The sequence below is a fragment of the Stigmatopora argus genome, chromosome 4 (assembly GCF_051989625.1).
Source record: "Stigmatopora argus isolate UIUO_Sarg chromosome 4, RoL_Sarg_1.0, whole genome shotgun sequence".
Lineage (NCBI taxonomy): Eukaryota > Metazoa > Chordata > Actinopteri > Syngnathiformes > Syngnathidae > Stigmatopora > Stigmatopora argus.
This window is the reverse complement of record NC_135390.1, coordinates 20456703-20474172: the sequence shown is the minus strand read 5'-3', so window position 1 is coordinate 20474172 and position 17470 is coordinate 20456703. Positions and strand designations below refer to the sequence as shown.

Genomic DNA, 17470 nt, shown 5'->3' with positions numbered 1-17470 from the left:
AGAAATAACTAATCAAACGCGCGACTCGCCTGTCACAAGATGAGATGGCACCTTTCAGCGAGCAAACGCTCTCCAAGGGGATGTACACTTGTCAGAATTCAAGCGTGGGGGGGCTGTGAGTTTGATGACAGTGAAATTAACAGCGCTATTTATAAACAGGACAAGGACAAGATGAAAGGTAGCATTGTATGGGATTATTTTGTTCTTGCCGTTTTGGACAACTAATTGCTTTTTTCTTCTTCTTCTTAATACCAAGTTACAGCATACTCTCCTGCCTGTAATATTATTTCTATCATGGCTTAGTCTAGTTTTAACACTAGACAGAGCTGGTTACTTAAATACAATCATACCTTTACTTACAAATGCCTGTAGCTACGAAAGTTTCAGGATACAATTTTTTTTTATATGAAAATGAGTGACTCAAGATACGGAAAAGATCCAAGTTACGAAATCCCCCGAAAAGTAAATGCATTCCCTTATCCGTTATTTGATTTTGAATTCCACTTATTAAGCGATTAAAAACTGTACAAATGCAACGTGGCACATATTTTCACGCACACACACAGGGCACACGTAAAAGTGTAAAATGTACTACAAAGTGGACGGCTTTCGGTCCTGATAGAATGGGTTCTTACACGGGTATTACATCTATAACGGTCATGGAGGAAGATATTTCAGCGGCGCTGGGTACATTTTGATATGCTGTATTTATTTTAAAACATTAATCAATCATTTCCTTATAATTTTCTCTCATTTTTGTGTTTCCTCACATCTTTCATTCGAAATTGGGACACTTTCAACAATTTTAAAGGGTTAAGTTGGTAGTCGTGTGAGGACCGTGGAATGAATTAGAGAATTTACATATAAAGTACACCTCTACTTACGAAATTTTCAAGTTACGAAAAAAGTCTTGGACCCAATTAATTTTGTAAGTAGAGGTACGACTGTAGTGCCAATTTAGTCAGGATTAAAAAAACAATGTAGGAAACAATTAATTCCTTAATTAATCCACAATTATAGACATCATATCTATTTTTAAAAAGGCTAGCATTGATTTTTAAAGAAAAACAAATTGGACCTCTCTGGTTTAAACCAATGATTTTTGTATGCATAAATATTGCTTGGAAATATTTAACTGTCTTTGAGAAGGGCAGTTTTAAAGAGTTTTTATAGTTTTTAAGGTTTTCAATATCTTCTCTAGGTCCAAAAAGAGGAGAAACAATAATGGCCTTTAAATAAAACTCCCCTGCCTGTGAAGCACATCCGTCCCTCCGTCCGTCTTAAGGGAACGTCCCTAATTAACGGCTTGACCTCCTAACGACGCCACCCCTATGCGAATTAACATTTAGCGGGCGACACCCTCCGGAGTTGCCTTCCGCAGCTGGCGTATTAAAAGATGCCACGGCGAGATGAATAAGATCTCTCCAGGACGAGAGCCTGGGCTCTTTTCTTTTTATTTCCCAAACAATTTGTACTCCAAATGTCGATACATATCTCAACTCAGCAGCGGAGGGAAGCCAAAAGGGAGCACGTTAAAAGCAATGACGACACACGCAAACATCAGTTAAGCTCCCGCCCGAGGAACCGAGGCAGTTGGCCGTCCGTTCTTGTTCGCTCTCTTCAAAATGTCGACGAGGCCGCCAATCCGTCAAGGTGAGGTTAAGTAACGAAGAAGTGGGTAAGGGGCAAAAAAATAAAAATAAACCAAAAGAAAAAAAACTTAACGTCCCGTGAAGCGTCCCGTCAGAGTGTCAGTCGGTGAAGGTGCGTCACTCCCCCTACGCTTCCCAACGTTTTTTGTCCCACAACCAGTCCGGTGAGAGTTTGAATCACTGGTGTCCTTTGTCACTTCTTCAGTTGGACTTGGACCAGATCTTGCCGCTGCCGCGCAGCCTGACAAGTAAAGAATGTCAAGGGTTATTTCCATCTGGCCTTGTGTGCGTTGGCAAATGTTAGGGCTGCCACAACATTTTTTTTGCCAACTGATAAGAGTCCTCTATAAATCATGCTGAGCACTGTTATGTTGTTTTCCTTGATTTACGGTCATGCCGAATTCTCCAAGTGAAAATGTCAATGAGGTTTGCGATTGGCTACGTGATCGCCAAGTCGGACCGCACGAGTAGACAAGAAATAGGAGAAGTGCATTAGAATTGTTTCCCCACACGACACAAGTGAAATCCTTTGGCAAGCACGCCATTGGTCGCATCCAAAATGGATAGTCATCAACATCGAGACAGGGTTGTGAGAGTCAACCAAAGTCTAGTAGGCGAAGGTTTAAAAATCAAAAAATCAAATAAAAAATGAAAAGTTTACCGTATTTTCACGACTATACAGCGCATCGTATTTGTATTGACATAAGCCTCACGTAGCCATAATCTCATGTTGAAGTTCGATAATCATCCATATATAATATATATATATATATATAGTTCGCAGTCTAGCTTTGAATGCTTTGTTGACACCAACATCTAGCGGCAGGATTTCTTTTGTAAATCCAGTCGGAATAACGGCGAGCACCAAATGAGTGTGCTCGCCGTCATACTGGGTGTATTGACAACATAACTCTATATCCCAGCAGTCACTGCGCAATACTTTTTCTACGGGAAAAATAGTAGAGTCTGGGGCTTCTTGCCGTAGTTGTGAGAGCTGTAGAGGATGGTTTTCCCTATCGACTGATTTATTTCATTTTATCGTGATAACATTTTTAGTATTGGTCCATATATAAGGCGCACTGGATTATAAGGCGCCCTGTCTATTTTGGAGAAAATTAAAGACTTTTATGTGCGCCTTATAGTCGTGAAAATACGGTACAAATCCCAATCTCTCAAATGTGTACAGCACGCGAGGTGGATCGGCTGACATTTTACAACCCGGGACAGATGTGCATTTGGGAGGCGGTAATGGAGGCACAGCAGAACAACCCTGACGGCCACTTATAGCGGCAGCTGGCTTTTTAGTGTTGACTGAAAATAAATAAATAAATAAATAAATTCGTAAGTGAATTGCACCAACAGTGGCTCTCGGCTGAATTAACTTTGCTCTCTGCGAGAATATTGGACTAATGGCTTTTATTTAATGTTGAAGGAGACACTTAGCCGTGTTGTCGTTATTACTCGCCAAAGTATATGGAAAGCGTGCGTTGCCTAAAGTGCTCTTAATAAAAAAGAAGGGGGGGCAATGTAGAAAAATTCCATGCCACTGTTCTAGATAAACAGAAGTAAATGGATGAAATAATAGCACTCACCCTTTCACCTTAGAACTTTTTTTTCCTGGCTGTCGCGGTTCCTGAGAGGAGGCGGGGTCTCGCGGTTCGGCCGGCTGGTCCGCATCCTGATTGGAGGCCGCTCCGGCGGGGGCGGGGCCCGATGACGGCGAGGCGGCGCTGGCCTTCAGGGTTTTTTGGAGGTTTGACACCTGACGAAAGACAATCGTTTGGTCACTTGAAATGGGTACCCGGACATTTCGTCGACGGACATTTTGTCGACGGACAATTCGTCGCCAGACAGTTCGTAACCACTAACTTTAACCACTGTTAAAGAACACAAAGGAAATTCACATATTCTTTATTAAAGAAAATAAAACAGCAAAAATTCGCTTGACAACACAAACACATTAACATTTGGGCGTGCGCAAGTACTAAGTGTGCTCGTCTCTAAACACACTTCGCACGAAACGGTTCCTACGTTGAGCGCTCCACGTTTGGAAAGACCCCAAAAAGAATCAACGTGACATCTGAGTTGTTATGTCACGTTGATTCTTTTTGGGGTCTTTCCAAATGTGGAGCACTCAACGTAGGAACCATTTAATTTGCGTAGTGTGTTTAGAGACGAGCACATTTAGTACTTGCACACGCCCAAATGTTAATGTGTTTGTGTTGTTGAGCGAGTTTTTGCTGTTTTATTTTCTTTAATAAAGAATATAAGAATTTCCTTTGTCTTCTTTTTAATAAAATAATTTTATTTATTGCCTTTTATTTTAAAAACAATCATTCGCGAGTCCGGCGACAAAATGTCCGTTGACGAAATGTCCGTCGACGAAATGTCCGGTCACGCTTGAAATGTCATTGGCTTAAATAGCACCTACATTGTTATGTCCAATGCCCACTCCCTGGAAATACTGGCTTTTGTTAGCTAGGAAATTCTGTTTTCATTTTTTTTTCAAACACAATGCTTTCTGCTTGGATGGACATGAGGTCTTCCCCTTTCAAATGAAAAATACGCTGTGGCTGGTGTTCTCTTTCTACACGAGTTCATTGTGCGGAAGGCGATGAAGAAATTTCATGGAAGCTGCTCTTGAGAAATGACTTTCATAAAACGAGGGAAGATGGACCCGCAACATAAGAGTAAGCATGACAACCGGGGGCAATGATGAGGAGAGAAAAAACTACCCAGTCGAGATTTCCGTCCTAAATATCAGGACTCGCCTTAGGCAGAATGGGAAGGCGGATGAAAAAGTCACATTGACAAATAGCGGAGAACTCCGGATGTCGACACTGACCTCTGTTTCCACTTGAACTTTGACTTTCAGCTGGCTCTCCCGGTATTGATTGGCCCGGGAGACCTGCTCTTCGATGCTGCACAGCACCGCCTCGCATCCCGTGCACCTACAAGGAAGGCAGGAGGTCGCAATTGATGCGTTTGAGACGCCGCGCCCGTTACTCACCACTCCTGCAGCGTTTTGACGATGGTGGGGAGCTCGTTGGGGCCCAGGTCGCGACCCACGCTGCAGTCCACCTCCACTTGCTGATTGCGCTGGTCCAGTTTCCCCTGGATGATGTCGCAGTACACGGCCTCGATCAGGAGGTCCTCCAGCTCGCGTACGTTCTTCAGCTCCAGCTGCTGCAGGAGCAGCGAGTACGGCAAGCACTGAAGGGAGCAAACGGAGCGCGTCGCCCGCTTTTAAACAGCTGTGGCAACTTTGCTGGAAAATGGGACGTTTGTTTAAATGTCGGGGGAAGACGGGAACAATCTGTCGGGCAATTAGAGGTTCCGCACGGTGACATTAAACACAGCGACGCGAGGGAAAGAACGACTGCGGAGTAAGGAGAAGGCTCCAGGCCCCAGGCCCGGCCGGCTACTGACATATTACAACAGTCGGACAAATGCCATTTGCTAATTAACTCACAAACTACCATTGACGGGGACAGGCGTCCGATCCATACATTCTAAATGTGTTTCCTTCATTTTGCTGTCGGAATGGAGATGCTGAAATGGTGTAGTCCATTTTTGGAGCAACTCTGGTTCGTGCAATGGCAGCCAATGCGTTTATTAAATTACTAGATGAAACTTTATGGCTAGATGTAACTTTATGTGGTTGGTTCGCGGGCCGCGTTAACGTCAACTCGATTTCATGTGGGCCGGCCGGACCATTTTAGATATATTTAGATTTTTTTTTATAAATGGATTAAAAGAACTGGATTAAAAGCCCTGAATATTCAGTTTTTTTATAGATCTAAAACAATGTTTATTTGAGCTTTTTTATATATTTTTAGATTTTACAAAATGATTTTTGAACTAAAAACACAGAAAAAATGGATTAAAAATTACAATTATTGATTTAAAAGGGGAAAAATCAGGAAATCCTAAAACAGAAAGTCGGCACTCATGATTTACTTTCCCGGGCCACACAAAATGATGCGGCGGGCCAGATTTGGCCCCCGGGCCACCACTTTGACACGTGCGTTACACCAACATCCACAAGATGCTATGGTAAGGCTAACGCTAACAGCAGTTAGACCCAAGTTTATTAAGCATTACGGTGATTTTAAGAGGAGGCTGTCAAGGTAAAGTGGATTTTAATATTTCTTTCTATTGACCTGGTTTCACGGCTCCCGCAATTTCAAACTGGCAGTGAACACACCACACTTTTTGGCTGCATTTGAATGAGAAGGCCGCAACTCGGCGTATTGATATTATTAATTTGGTTAGTAAAGGGTTTTTGGTCAATAAAAATTGTATTTAACATACGACATTAAAATGAGGCCCACCACCCACAACATGTATTTGTCATAAAGTCGATTGACTTTGGGTAGTTGGCTTAATACTTAAAAAACTTGATAGTGCTCAATTAACAGTAGAATTTCTCAGAATGAAAGGTGCAAATGACTCAGGCTTCTAAAAAGGAAGGCGGGAAAAAAAATCCCGCTGATGGGTTGAAAACAACATGCGATGGCACACGTGTCTGATGATAACGAGACAATCTGGCACGACTGACGACAGCTCATCTGTTAGTTGAAAACACCCACAAAGGAGAGCTGCTACCTTGAGGTTGGAGGCCAAGCTGATGATTGATAGATGGCGAAGTTTGTTCCTCTGAGCGGGTGTCAGCTCTGGCAGGGACGCCGCTCGATCTAAAGAACGACAATTGGTCATAACGAGTCACATGTTTTAATGAGCCTGAACAAAAAAAATGAGCCTTTACGTGAGGTAAATGAAAACCTAAAGCCAAAACATAGTCATTTAGACGAGAGATCTGTTTTTTTGATGTTTTGCCGATGGCGATCCGATGTGGACCACTAAAAATAATGAAAAGAAAATGCAATGAATAAATGACAAATGATATTTTCTGTATTAAAGGGCTCCCTGCTGGTACCGCCTCAAAAAATTGTTGTATTGTTACCATCATTAGTTGCTAAAGAGAAAGAGTTGGGAAATCTCTCATTGAGTTGAAGATAAATGAATGAAATGACAAATCATTTCAAGTGGGTGTGGTCAATAAAATAAAATAAAAAACAGAACCATTTTAAACGCTTGTATATTTCTTTCATTCTAATTTTTGATGTGTCGAAACACTAATGAGTCAGTCAGAGGAAGTGCGGCAATTTGTTTGTGAAGCACCTGCCCGCGGTGCCTTCATGTTTTTTTTAATACCTCGGAGTCAACGCGGTTGCCTCACGGCGACAAAATACAGCTTGTAATAAAAGAGTCAGCTGCGAGCAACACGCTCGCGCGCTTTCGCTAACAGCTTCTTCGCATGCCACACCGTACCTTTGTAGTCGCAGTAGGTTCCGTAAGCAAACAGGTTGAGGAGCTGGTACATCGGGGCATGAGGGCCATTCTCCAGCTGGTGAGAAGGAAATCAACAAGACAGTCATTCCAAAACTGCCTACGAAACTCTTACACTTTTTAATAAAGATGTAAGAAAATTTTATAAAGAGTTGATTGGAATATATATATATATATATATACATATATATACATATATATATATACATATATATACATATATATACATATACATATACATATACATATACATATATATATATATATATATATATATATATATATATATATATATATATATATATATATACATATATATATACAGTGGTACCTCGACATACGATCTTAATCCGTTCCGGGACTGAGCTCGTATGACAAGTTTCTCGTAACTCGAGGTAAAGTTTCCCATTGAAATGAATGGGAAACAAATTAATTTGTTCCAACTATCTGAAGAAAACACCAAAAACAGGATATTGGATTTGAAAAAATGTTTTATTTCTTCTAATTCACCATCTATTAACAAAGTAACACATAACTAGTGGTTTAATAGTAATAAAATGTGTTTAATCTAACTAAAAATGGGCAGATCTCGACGACAGGAGACAGAGACGTTTGGGGGCGTGGGGTTCGTTTTTTTTCCACGACAACGCACTCGTAAACGGAACAAACAAATTTAAATTAACTTGGATTAATATATACAGACACTCAAACATACGTTTAATGTAACTTTACACAAAACTGAATTCTAATTTTGTTGTAATCTTTTGTTACCTTCGTTTTTCGGGTTGGCGGTTTGTCACGCTTCCGCCCTCACGTTCGCTATCGATGGACTGTTTACTGTTGTATTGCCTTCAAAATATTACCAAAATGATGCACACAAATGTCCTCACAATAGGATAAAGCACGACCACTTGCCAACGAGAAATAGTCTTTAAAGAGCGATCGCTGGACCTTCTTTCCTAAGAAAGAATAACAGGAAATGACATAGCTGAGCTTCCTACGTATTGATTGTGGGTAATGAAGTTTTATTCTGAGAAAGGTATGGGTGTTGTGTGCAGGAGTATACTTCATTACCCAGAAAGCCTTCTTTTTGCATGCGCGTTGTGCGTTTCCTGGTCCGAGGAGGAACTCGTTTGAATTATTTGTTCCGTGCTCGTAAATATTGTTATACACGAAAGATATGCAAAAAAGACCTGGCTTGGTCGTATCATGAAATTTTGACCGCATAACGGGCGAATTATTCGATCGAAATTTCCCCCGTAAGACGAGCATTTTGTATGACGAGCGGTCGTATGACGAGGTACCACTGTATACACATGCATACATATATATTTACAAAAACGACTTGTACAGTGGTACCTCGACATACGAGCACCTCCGACATACGAGCATTTCAAGATACGAGTAAAATTTTGAGCAAATAATTATCTCTAGATACGAGACAAATTTCAAGATACGACAAAGCCAGGTGGCCAAGACATGAGAGGCTGTTTATGATTTTAGCGCACTGTCTTTTTTGCCGCATCTCTTTCGTGTATAACAGATATCTACGAGCACTGGGCGGAGCGTTGCATTTTTTCAGTGTTTTTTTTCCGTCACTCAGCGCGAATGCCGGAGCGATCGCTAATACGAGTAGTATATTACTTCTCGTTGGCTGCTCATAAGAACATCAGGGGCACTGGATCGCAACTCCCTCTTTGTAATGTCTCTGCGAGCACTGGGCGGAGCGTTGCATTTTTTCAGTGTTTTCCCCCCTTAGCCTGTTAGTTCCCGTTGGCGGAGCGATCGCTAATTCAAGACTACTTCCCGTTGGCAAGTGGTCATGCGTTATCCTATTGTGAGGACATTTGTGCGCATCATTTTCGGAATATTTTGAAGAGAATACAAACTCAAACAGCCCTTCGATAGTGAACGTGAGGGTGGAGGTGGGGCAAACAGAGCCAACCCGGCCGGGAGAAATGGATAAAAATGTAAAACAAAATTTGAATTAAGCTTAGTGTAAGGTTAGATTACATTTATTTTTGAGTGTGTCTGCATCGTAATCCAAGTTCATTTAAATTTGTTTATGTTATATTACGATTCACCGGTGCAAAAAGTCTCCCAGGCTCGAATTAATTTGTTTTTAGTTCATTTCAATGGGAAACGTTTGTTTGAGTTACGAGAATATCGACATATGAGCTCAGTCCCGGAACGAATTAAGCTCGTATCTCGAGGTACCACTGTATTGGAGTTGAAATTTTCCACTTCTATAAGACCCGTCCTGTTCAGACCGTCAAGATAGAGCCTTATTTCAGTCGGATAAACACCACACACATAAAAAATTGGAATTAGAACAGTCTTATTGGTCAGCAATAAGACTGGTCTAACAGATTAGATGTGTATTACCATCAATAGTAGTCAATGAGTTAACATACACACTCAGTCAAAGACAATTTGTTCAATCATGCTACGTTGACTTGTTAGAGATTCTAATTTTTGGGGAAAAGTATTCTCTGTTAATGCAGCAAGAGTTGTCCTTCACAGTAAAAAAAACAGAAAAAAAGATAAGCACGTGAAGCAGCTAATCATGTGACTGACTTCATCTGTTTTAATCAGATTGACCAATGGAAAACAAGGACACGGCGCACTTGTGCCGTCGTTCATTTTCGGAGCTTAAAACAGACATTTTGGTTCTATATTTTAATCTCAGCATTGTCTCAACCTAAATGCATGCACACGACAGAAGCGAAATGATCGTGAACAAGCAGCGGTGGAATTTTCCAATAAATTCTGCTGAAAGTAAACAAGTATATTAGCAAATTAACCGCTCCGATGCACAAGATGAATATGCATATTAGATCAGAATGAGTATGCGGAACAGAGCGCATTTAACTGCAAATATTAGCGAGTGAACCATTTCACCTTTATCAGGCATGCTTGACGAGTTACACCCACACCTTCTAATGAGATTCAACGCAACTGCAGTATTAGAAATTGCCTTTTTTTTTAAATCAGTTAATGAGTGTCATTAGTCATTGTAAAATGATGTTCAGCTTTGACTGATTACGACTATTTACAACTACTTGTACTTTGACTTGGAGGTACTTCTTTGCGTCTTTTCGACATTGAAAATCCAATTTTTAGCACAATTCTTTTCATTTTTGTTACGTGCATGATTATTTTAAGATCTGTAGATTTTTTTTCCCGATAAATAACATGCATTTCATATTGATCTATATTTTTTTATCTTACAACCCTATTCTTAACATAAACACTGCTTCTAAAAGCTATAAAATGAAAGCCACCTTAACTGTAAGGGCTGATATTAAACGATCAAGTTTCAGTGCCATTGACAGACACCAATCCATTTTTACTGGGAATAGTAAGTTATTTAACAGAAAAAATACTAATAATTTCTCTCTAGTTATATACAGTGGTACCTCGAACTACGATCAGCTTGTGGTACGACGAAAATTTCGATCGAATAATTCGCCCGCGATATGATCAAAATTTCGAGATGCGACCAAGCCAGGTGGCCATGACATGAGAGGTTGTTTATCATTGTAGCGCACTGTCTTTTTTGCCGCATCTCTTTCGTGTATAACATATCTACGAGCACTGAACGATTTATTCAGTATGTTTATAGAAAAGAGGGCTTTCTGGGTAATGAAGTATACTCGTGCACACAACACTGATAGCCAATGGCACCCTTTCTCAGAATAAAACTTCATTACCCACAATCAATACGTGGGTAGGAGGTTGCATTTCCTGTTTTTAATTCATTTCAATGGGAAACATCTGCTCGAGTCACGAAAAGCTCGACATACGATCTCAGAACGGATTAAGGTCGTATGTCGAGGTACCACTATAAACTCATTCACTGCCATTGATGGCAAAAGGCATCGAATCCATTGGAACTGGGATACCTAGCATTGAATGATCACGCTTCAGCGCTCTTGACCGAGTCAATCGTTTGATCCCCGCCAGCCCTTCCCAGTTCGAATGATTGGCCGCCCCCCAATAGGCAAAGGTCGCCGAAGCCAGCAGCCAAGTTACCTCTCTCACGTTGGGCAGCTCCAAAATGTCAGAAAAGACGTATAGGCCGGGAGTCTCCAGCAGTGAGCTGACAGCCTGGGCCAGCGCCGATCCGGACAGTGTGAGGAGATGTTCCACCTCCATCTACAAAAGACAAGACAACCAGACGGATTAGTTAAGGGCACTTTCCACGGAGTCGGCCGTCAGACAGCTGCCACGCGTTAAAGTAGGGGTTGGTTCGCGGGCCGCGTTAACGGCAACTCCATTTCATGTGGGCCGGACCATTTTAGATATAATATTTAGATTTTTTTAAATAAATGGATTAAAAGAACTGGATTAAAATCCCTGAATATTCCGTTTTTTATAGATCTAAAACAATGTATATTTTAGCTTTTTTTAAAGATATTTTTAGATTTTACAAAATGATTTTTGAACTAAAAACACGAAAAAATTGATTAAAAAATGACAATTATTGATTTAAAAGGGGGAAAATCAGGAAATGTAATATACATCTATACTCTTCATTTTTATTTGATCCTAAAACAGAAAGTCGACACTCATGATTGACTTTCCCGGGCCACACAAAATGATGCGGTGGGCCAAATTTGGCCCGCGTGCCGCCACTTTGACACATGTGGTCTATGGGTATGATTTACTTGCGTCTTAATGTCTTGTTTAATTTGATCCCGCGACGTGCTAATCCGTAACAACAATAAAGTGACACCATTTTCCACGGTCAAGCTCCATCTTACAAGAAACGGTGTCAAAAAATGAATAACTAATGAGGAGGAAAAGAGGGCTGATAGTTTCAGTCAACTTGTCAAATTAAAAGTGAGAGAACAAAGTGGCATCCAGTGCTATTGACTTGGATCAGCTATTTTAAGAGCTTCCTCCCATTGTGCACTTGGTGGCCCACTTGGGACATCTCAGGCTAGCGATACATGATACAATTATTCAGCTTGCGTCACACCGCTTTCACCACTGCGGGCTACATCTTAAAATTAATGCCGCGGAGAGATGTTTGGGGGAGGGAGGGCGTGTGGTTCTTCTTCATCCTGTGCTGACACTTATTAATAGGAATTTGCATGTTATCATGGAAAACGGATGCATTATTTGGCAGCTAGCGCGCACAGCTGGCGCCCCACCTGAGCGCGACCGCCGCGACAAAGCGTATTCTCGACTGGCACTTCCGACAAATGAGCTGGCGGGCGTCACGGCCAAAACAACCTACGCCGATTTTAAAAAGCTAACATTATATTACGCTTAATGAATGAGGGGCGTTGAGCTCAGTTTTCATTTGATGGATTTCCCGCCACGGGGCTGACGTCGCGTCAATCGGCGCTAAAGTGCGGCTGACGGATTGGCCGAGGTGTTGCAGATGTTTCCTTAGAGACAGAAATCATCAAAGACGGATATTCATGTCTGCAGTCTGTGTGGTTTTACATGTTGGGAAAACGTTGATTTGAGATACGAGTAAATCGACGTACGAGCTCGGTCCTGGAACTCATTAAGCTCGTATCTCAAGGTATTACTGTAATATCACCCATGTTTTTCCACCTTAATCTTATTTGATTCATTAGGAGTATTGAACAGAATGATAAAACAAAGGTTTACAGTCTAGATGATTTAGCCTGAAGACCTACAACTTTCTAACACGAATTCACCACGCTGCACTCACTTTAATAAGAAAAAAAAAGTCTTCTGGCTAATAAGAAGTGATGACTCTGAAGATCACCGCCAGCCATTTTTACTGGAATTAAACACTGCCCCTAGAGCGCTTATAATGTAATGACTTTTGTAGCGTATTTGCCAGATGTAAACAAGAACTAGGCATTCTGCTGATGAGCTGTATTTTTTTTTTTTTAAAAGACCCTCTGATGTTTATTAGGATCAAGAAAAACATGGTAATTGCAATACAGGGAACGCCCGGAGATTCGCCAATCAGTGACTCGTGACATTTAACATGAGACATTACAAAACTGATAGCGTCATTTTCCTTTTCATCCTGACGGCGGTGGGTGGAGCGCAGTGTTTTTTTAAGTTGGTGATTAAAATAAATAAAAAGGCAACCTCAAAAAGGTGAATCAATCAAAATATAGAGTATCATTTTTGATGTACCGTAATTTCCGCACTATAAGGTGCAACTAAAGGATTTTATTAAAAGCCAGCAGCCTTATATAGCAATCAATATTGGTTAATCCTTCTATGAAATTCCCTTTAGCACATCTCCATTTAGTTGATGTATAACACAACTCTTAACCACTACAATTATAATACGGTGCGCCTTATATATGGAAGAAATTTTAAGATAGGCCACTCATTGAAGGTGTGCCTTATAGTGCAAAAAATACGGTACTAAAGACAAAATTGTGATGAAATTTGAAAGTAATTATAGACTCTAATTTAAAAATATAAGCTCGGGACATGCCTAACTGTTAAAATTCATTAAACAATTGTAAAACCTTTTGGAGGACATTTTACTCTGAAATTTATTGTGTAGGTTCATCTTGACTACATTGGATAGGGTATCTAGCTGGGCGATATATAGGTATAAAAATTATATCGATATGTTTAAATGTGTTATGGAATTGGACTATTGTATCACAATATACACCAAATGTGCTACTTAGGTTTCTTTAATTTCAAATAATGCATAAGCGTTTACATTTTGTTACTTGAATGAGTGAGCATTCAATTTGTTGAACGATAAATGTTTGAGCTGAAAAAACATTTTATGTTAAAAATTGTTTCATTAATAACGTTTTGCACACTACTAATTAACCAGCAACACAATTACAGCATTTAAGCGTTAACACATTAGACATTAGGTGAAAACGCCGCATTGGACATTCATCACTGCTTATGACACTTATTCGTGTAAATAAAATTATGGAATATCAAAATAATAAACAACAGTGTCCGTTGAATTTCAGTCACGTCAAAAAGTATTTAACGCTTTTAATTTAAGTGCAAGTGAAGAACAAATGTGAACGTAAAAACACAAAAACAAAAGAAACAGCAACAATTAGTCAGTACGTTGACCATCTGTGTTGTTAATTAAACAACGTACGGCATGTCATGCTAGGCATATTAGCATCCATAACGCTCAAGAAGTGCTAGGCCGCGTTTCTTGTTTATATTTTAACAGACAAGAATTAACAACCGGTTGTCATGTGTGAAATAAATTTAAAAAACAGCTAAGCCCTCTTAGTCGGCAAAAACCTATTTAAAACAATGTGGGTAAATGTTACCTTGCGGTGTTGGCTTCAAGAGGATTAGCCTTCCCGGTGGATAGTTCACTTCCGCCTCACTCACGCACGACAACACGAAAACGTGCTTTCTGATTGGACAATCGATGGGGGCAATTCAACGTGTGGTCTACGTCACCAATATGAAGCAGCGAAAACAGCGGCACCTAGAGGCAATTTGATGTAAAAGGGCAGCCATTCAATGTAATGTGTTAAAAAACAAAATTGCAGTTTAAATTATGAAGAGCCCTTGAGTTAAAGTGTCAAAAATAATAACAAAGAGTTAATAACATGACATATTTACTATATTAATTGATTATGAAGGGGAACTTTTGTTATTTTGTTTCTGGACCAAATATGTGGAGTATCCATGACAAAAAGGCTTCTATTACTTGAACATATTTTGCAGAAACAGTGACCTTGGTTTAAGTTGACAAGATCTTTGCCTGTAGACAGCATGAAGTCCCCCAATGAAATGAGGCGGTAGCAAAACACCTGTGTCGATCAGCAGGGTTCCTTATAAACAGAAAGGTCACCATTTATTTATTTATTTGGCGTAGAAGAGCGAGCGCTACGTGAGAAAAATGTTATTTGGCATGCAGTCAGATGTTGTATTGAAGCTTTCCTCGAGTGGTTAGGGTGTGAGGGTTTAGTTCTCCCTGGGCTTGCGTGGGTTTTCTGCGGGTACTCCGGTTGCCTCCCACATCCCCAAAACATGCATGGTAGGCTGGTTGAACACCAAATTTCTGTTCGTTAGAACGGTGGTCCAAATATGGCAGTTTGGTCAAGTACTTAGTTACAACTGTAATGTTAATATGTCATACCTGTCAATCTCTGCCGATAACTGCCCTTATAAATGATTATGATTCCCCTTACAAACCCCCAAAAAACCTTACAAACACCGTACGAGTCGTACAGCAAATAGCCCATCGATGGCGAACGTGAGGGTGGAGGCGTGGCAAAGAGCTAACCCGCCCAGAACGAAGGTAAAAATAAAATATATTGTATATATTAATCCAAGTTAATTTAAATTTGTTTGTTCTGTTACTAGTGTGTTGCCTAACCCCAACCCTCTCTCTACCCTCCAAAAATTCCATCTAATTTTAGTTCTATTAAACACATTGTATTACTATCAAACCACTAGTTATGTGATACTTTGTTAATAGATGGCGAATTAGAAGAAAACAAACATTTTTTCCAATCCAATATCCTGTTTTGGGTGTTTTTTCAGAGGGTTGGAACGAATTACTTTGTTTTTAGTTCATTTCAATGGGAAACGTTCGCTCGAGTTACGAGAAGATCGACATACGAGCTCCGTCCCGGAACGAATTAAGCTCGTATCTCGAGGTACCACTGTATGTGTTGGCCCATTGTTCTGTTAGAACACATATGTGAGTGGGGCGCAAAAATCTAGACCCCTACTGTGCAAAACAAGTGATGCTAATGCACGCACGGCTTGTGTAGTCAGTGATAGATCAAGCTGACAGCGCCTGGTGTTAGTTTTAAACGAGCGAGGGTCCTCAAAGAGTCTGTTGGCCCTGCAGGGGGAAATATTTCACAATTATGGACTTTTTCTTCTTCTCCCCGCTCCATTACACGAACCTCTCTAGACGCGGAGGCGCTTCATCTTCTTTTTTTATTGTTTTTATGGCCAATTATAGGTGTCCGAGAGCACGCCGGCGCTGAAATAAAAGCCGGAATAATCAGCAAGGGAACGAAATGGACTCGCGGCTTGTAGAAGGAAAGATTGGGCTTGTGTAAAGGAGTGTTTAGCCTGCCAGGAAGAGGAAGATGTCGGTGCAGATGGGGGCCAAAGAGGCTAGTCGGTCCCGTGGAGCCTGATTAAATGCTGGCTCGTCACAGCGAGGGAGCTGTCAAGTGACTTTGGTTCATCCAAAACGGTTGGCTGTGGTGTGCTAATGTTTGCCGTGGCATCATATTTACAAGGATGAGGCTTCTGGAAGTGTGGTTAACTCAAAGGTTGGTCATTAACGGCGATAAATTTAATTAAATGGACTCTGTGGTTATCTCCATCTAGGTCTGCCACAATGAATTGATTGATTGATATTCATCAAGGCAGTTAAGCATATTTTCTAGCCTATTAATGGCAACTATATACAGTGGTACCTCTACATATGAGCATCTCTACCTATGAGATGCTCGAGATACGAGGAAAATTTCGAGCAAATAATTCGCTCTAGATACGAGAAAAATTTCGAGATGCAAGAAAGCCAGGTGGCCATGACATAAGAGGCTGTTTATCATTGTAGCGCACTGTCTTTTTTTGCTGCATCTCTTTCGTGTATAACAGATATCTACGAGCACTGAACACGAGTTTCTTCTACACATGGACCAGAAAACGCACAACGCGCATGCGCAGGCAAAAAGAGGGCTTTCTGGGTAATGAAGTATACTCGTGCACACAACACCGATAGCTAACGGCACCCTTTCTCAGAATAAAACTTCATTACCCACAATCAATACATGAGTAGGCTGAGCTGTTGCATTTTTTCAGTGTTTTTCCTTCCTTAGCCTGTTAGCTCCCGTTAGCGGAGCGATCGTTCTTTAAAGACTATTTCTCGTTGGCAAGTGGTCGTGCGTTATCCTATTGTGAGGACATTTGTGTGCAACATTTTGGGAATATTTTGAAGGGAATACAACAGCAAACAGCCCATCGATAGCGAACGCAAGGGTGGAGGCGTGGCAAACAGCTAACCCGCCCAGAACGAAGGTAAAACAAATTAAAACAAAATTAGAATTTAGTTTTGTGTAAAGTTACATTAAACGTATATTTTAGTGTGTCTGTATATATTAATCTAAGTTCATTTAAATTTGTTTGTCCGGTTACAAGTGTGTTGCCGTGGATAAAGTCCCCCGGAACCACCCCGGTCTGTTTTGAAAACAAATCAACATTTTTAAAGTACTTTTTAAATCTAAAAAAAAAAGAAAAGAAAAACACGTAAAATGTTCCCATATGTTGTTAAAGTAACTATATTCTATTTTAAAAATAAAAATATTCTAAGTTTTTTATTTTTTAAAAAACTAGCTAAATACCAATATATTATTATTTTACATTTTTTACTTCTTAAAATATAGTATATTATAAATAAAAAATGAACAATAAATAGTCATTATTTTTTGATTTATCAACCCTTCAGATTATAAAAATAAATAATTTCCGCATTTATCATGCCTTTTTTATAG

General features: G+C 40.2%; 2 protein-coding genes across 3 annotated transcripts in view; one reads left to right on the top strand and one right to left on the bottom strand.

The window, feature by feature from the left end:
- The window catches only part of gnb3a (guanine nucleotide binding protein (G protein), beta polypeptide 3a), a 55945-nt gene that overhangs the window by 2675 nt on the left and 35800 nt on the right, over positions 1 to 17470 (top strand). The window lies entirely within an intron of this gene.
- Positions 1415 to 14433, bottom strand: cops7a (COP9 constitutive photomorphogenic homolog subunit 7A). Of its 2 annotated transcripts, none has more exons than XM_077597621.1 (8): positions 14270 to 14433; positions 11040 to 11162; positions 6987 to 7062; positions 6261 to 6349; positions 4663 to 4865; positions 4498 to 4603; positions 3245 to 3414; positions 1415 to 1893 (listed from the first exon to the last, which is right to left on the bottom strand). In XM_077597621.1, the coding sequence occupies exons 2-8, from the start codon at positions 11160 to 11162 to the stop codon at positions 1854 to 1856; spliced, it is 807 nt and encodes a 268-aa protein (XP_077453747.1). In that variant the 5' UTR covers positions 14270 to 14433; the 3' UTR covers positions 1415 to 1853. The 2 variants fall into 2 exon arrangements, with proteins under 2 accessions (XP_077453747.1, XP_077453748.1); XM_077597622.1 differs by having other exon boundaries at positions 3253 to 3414.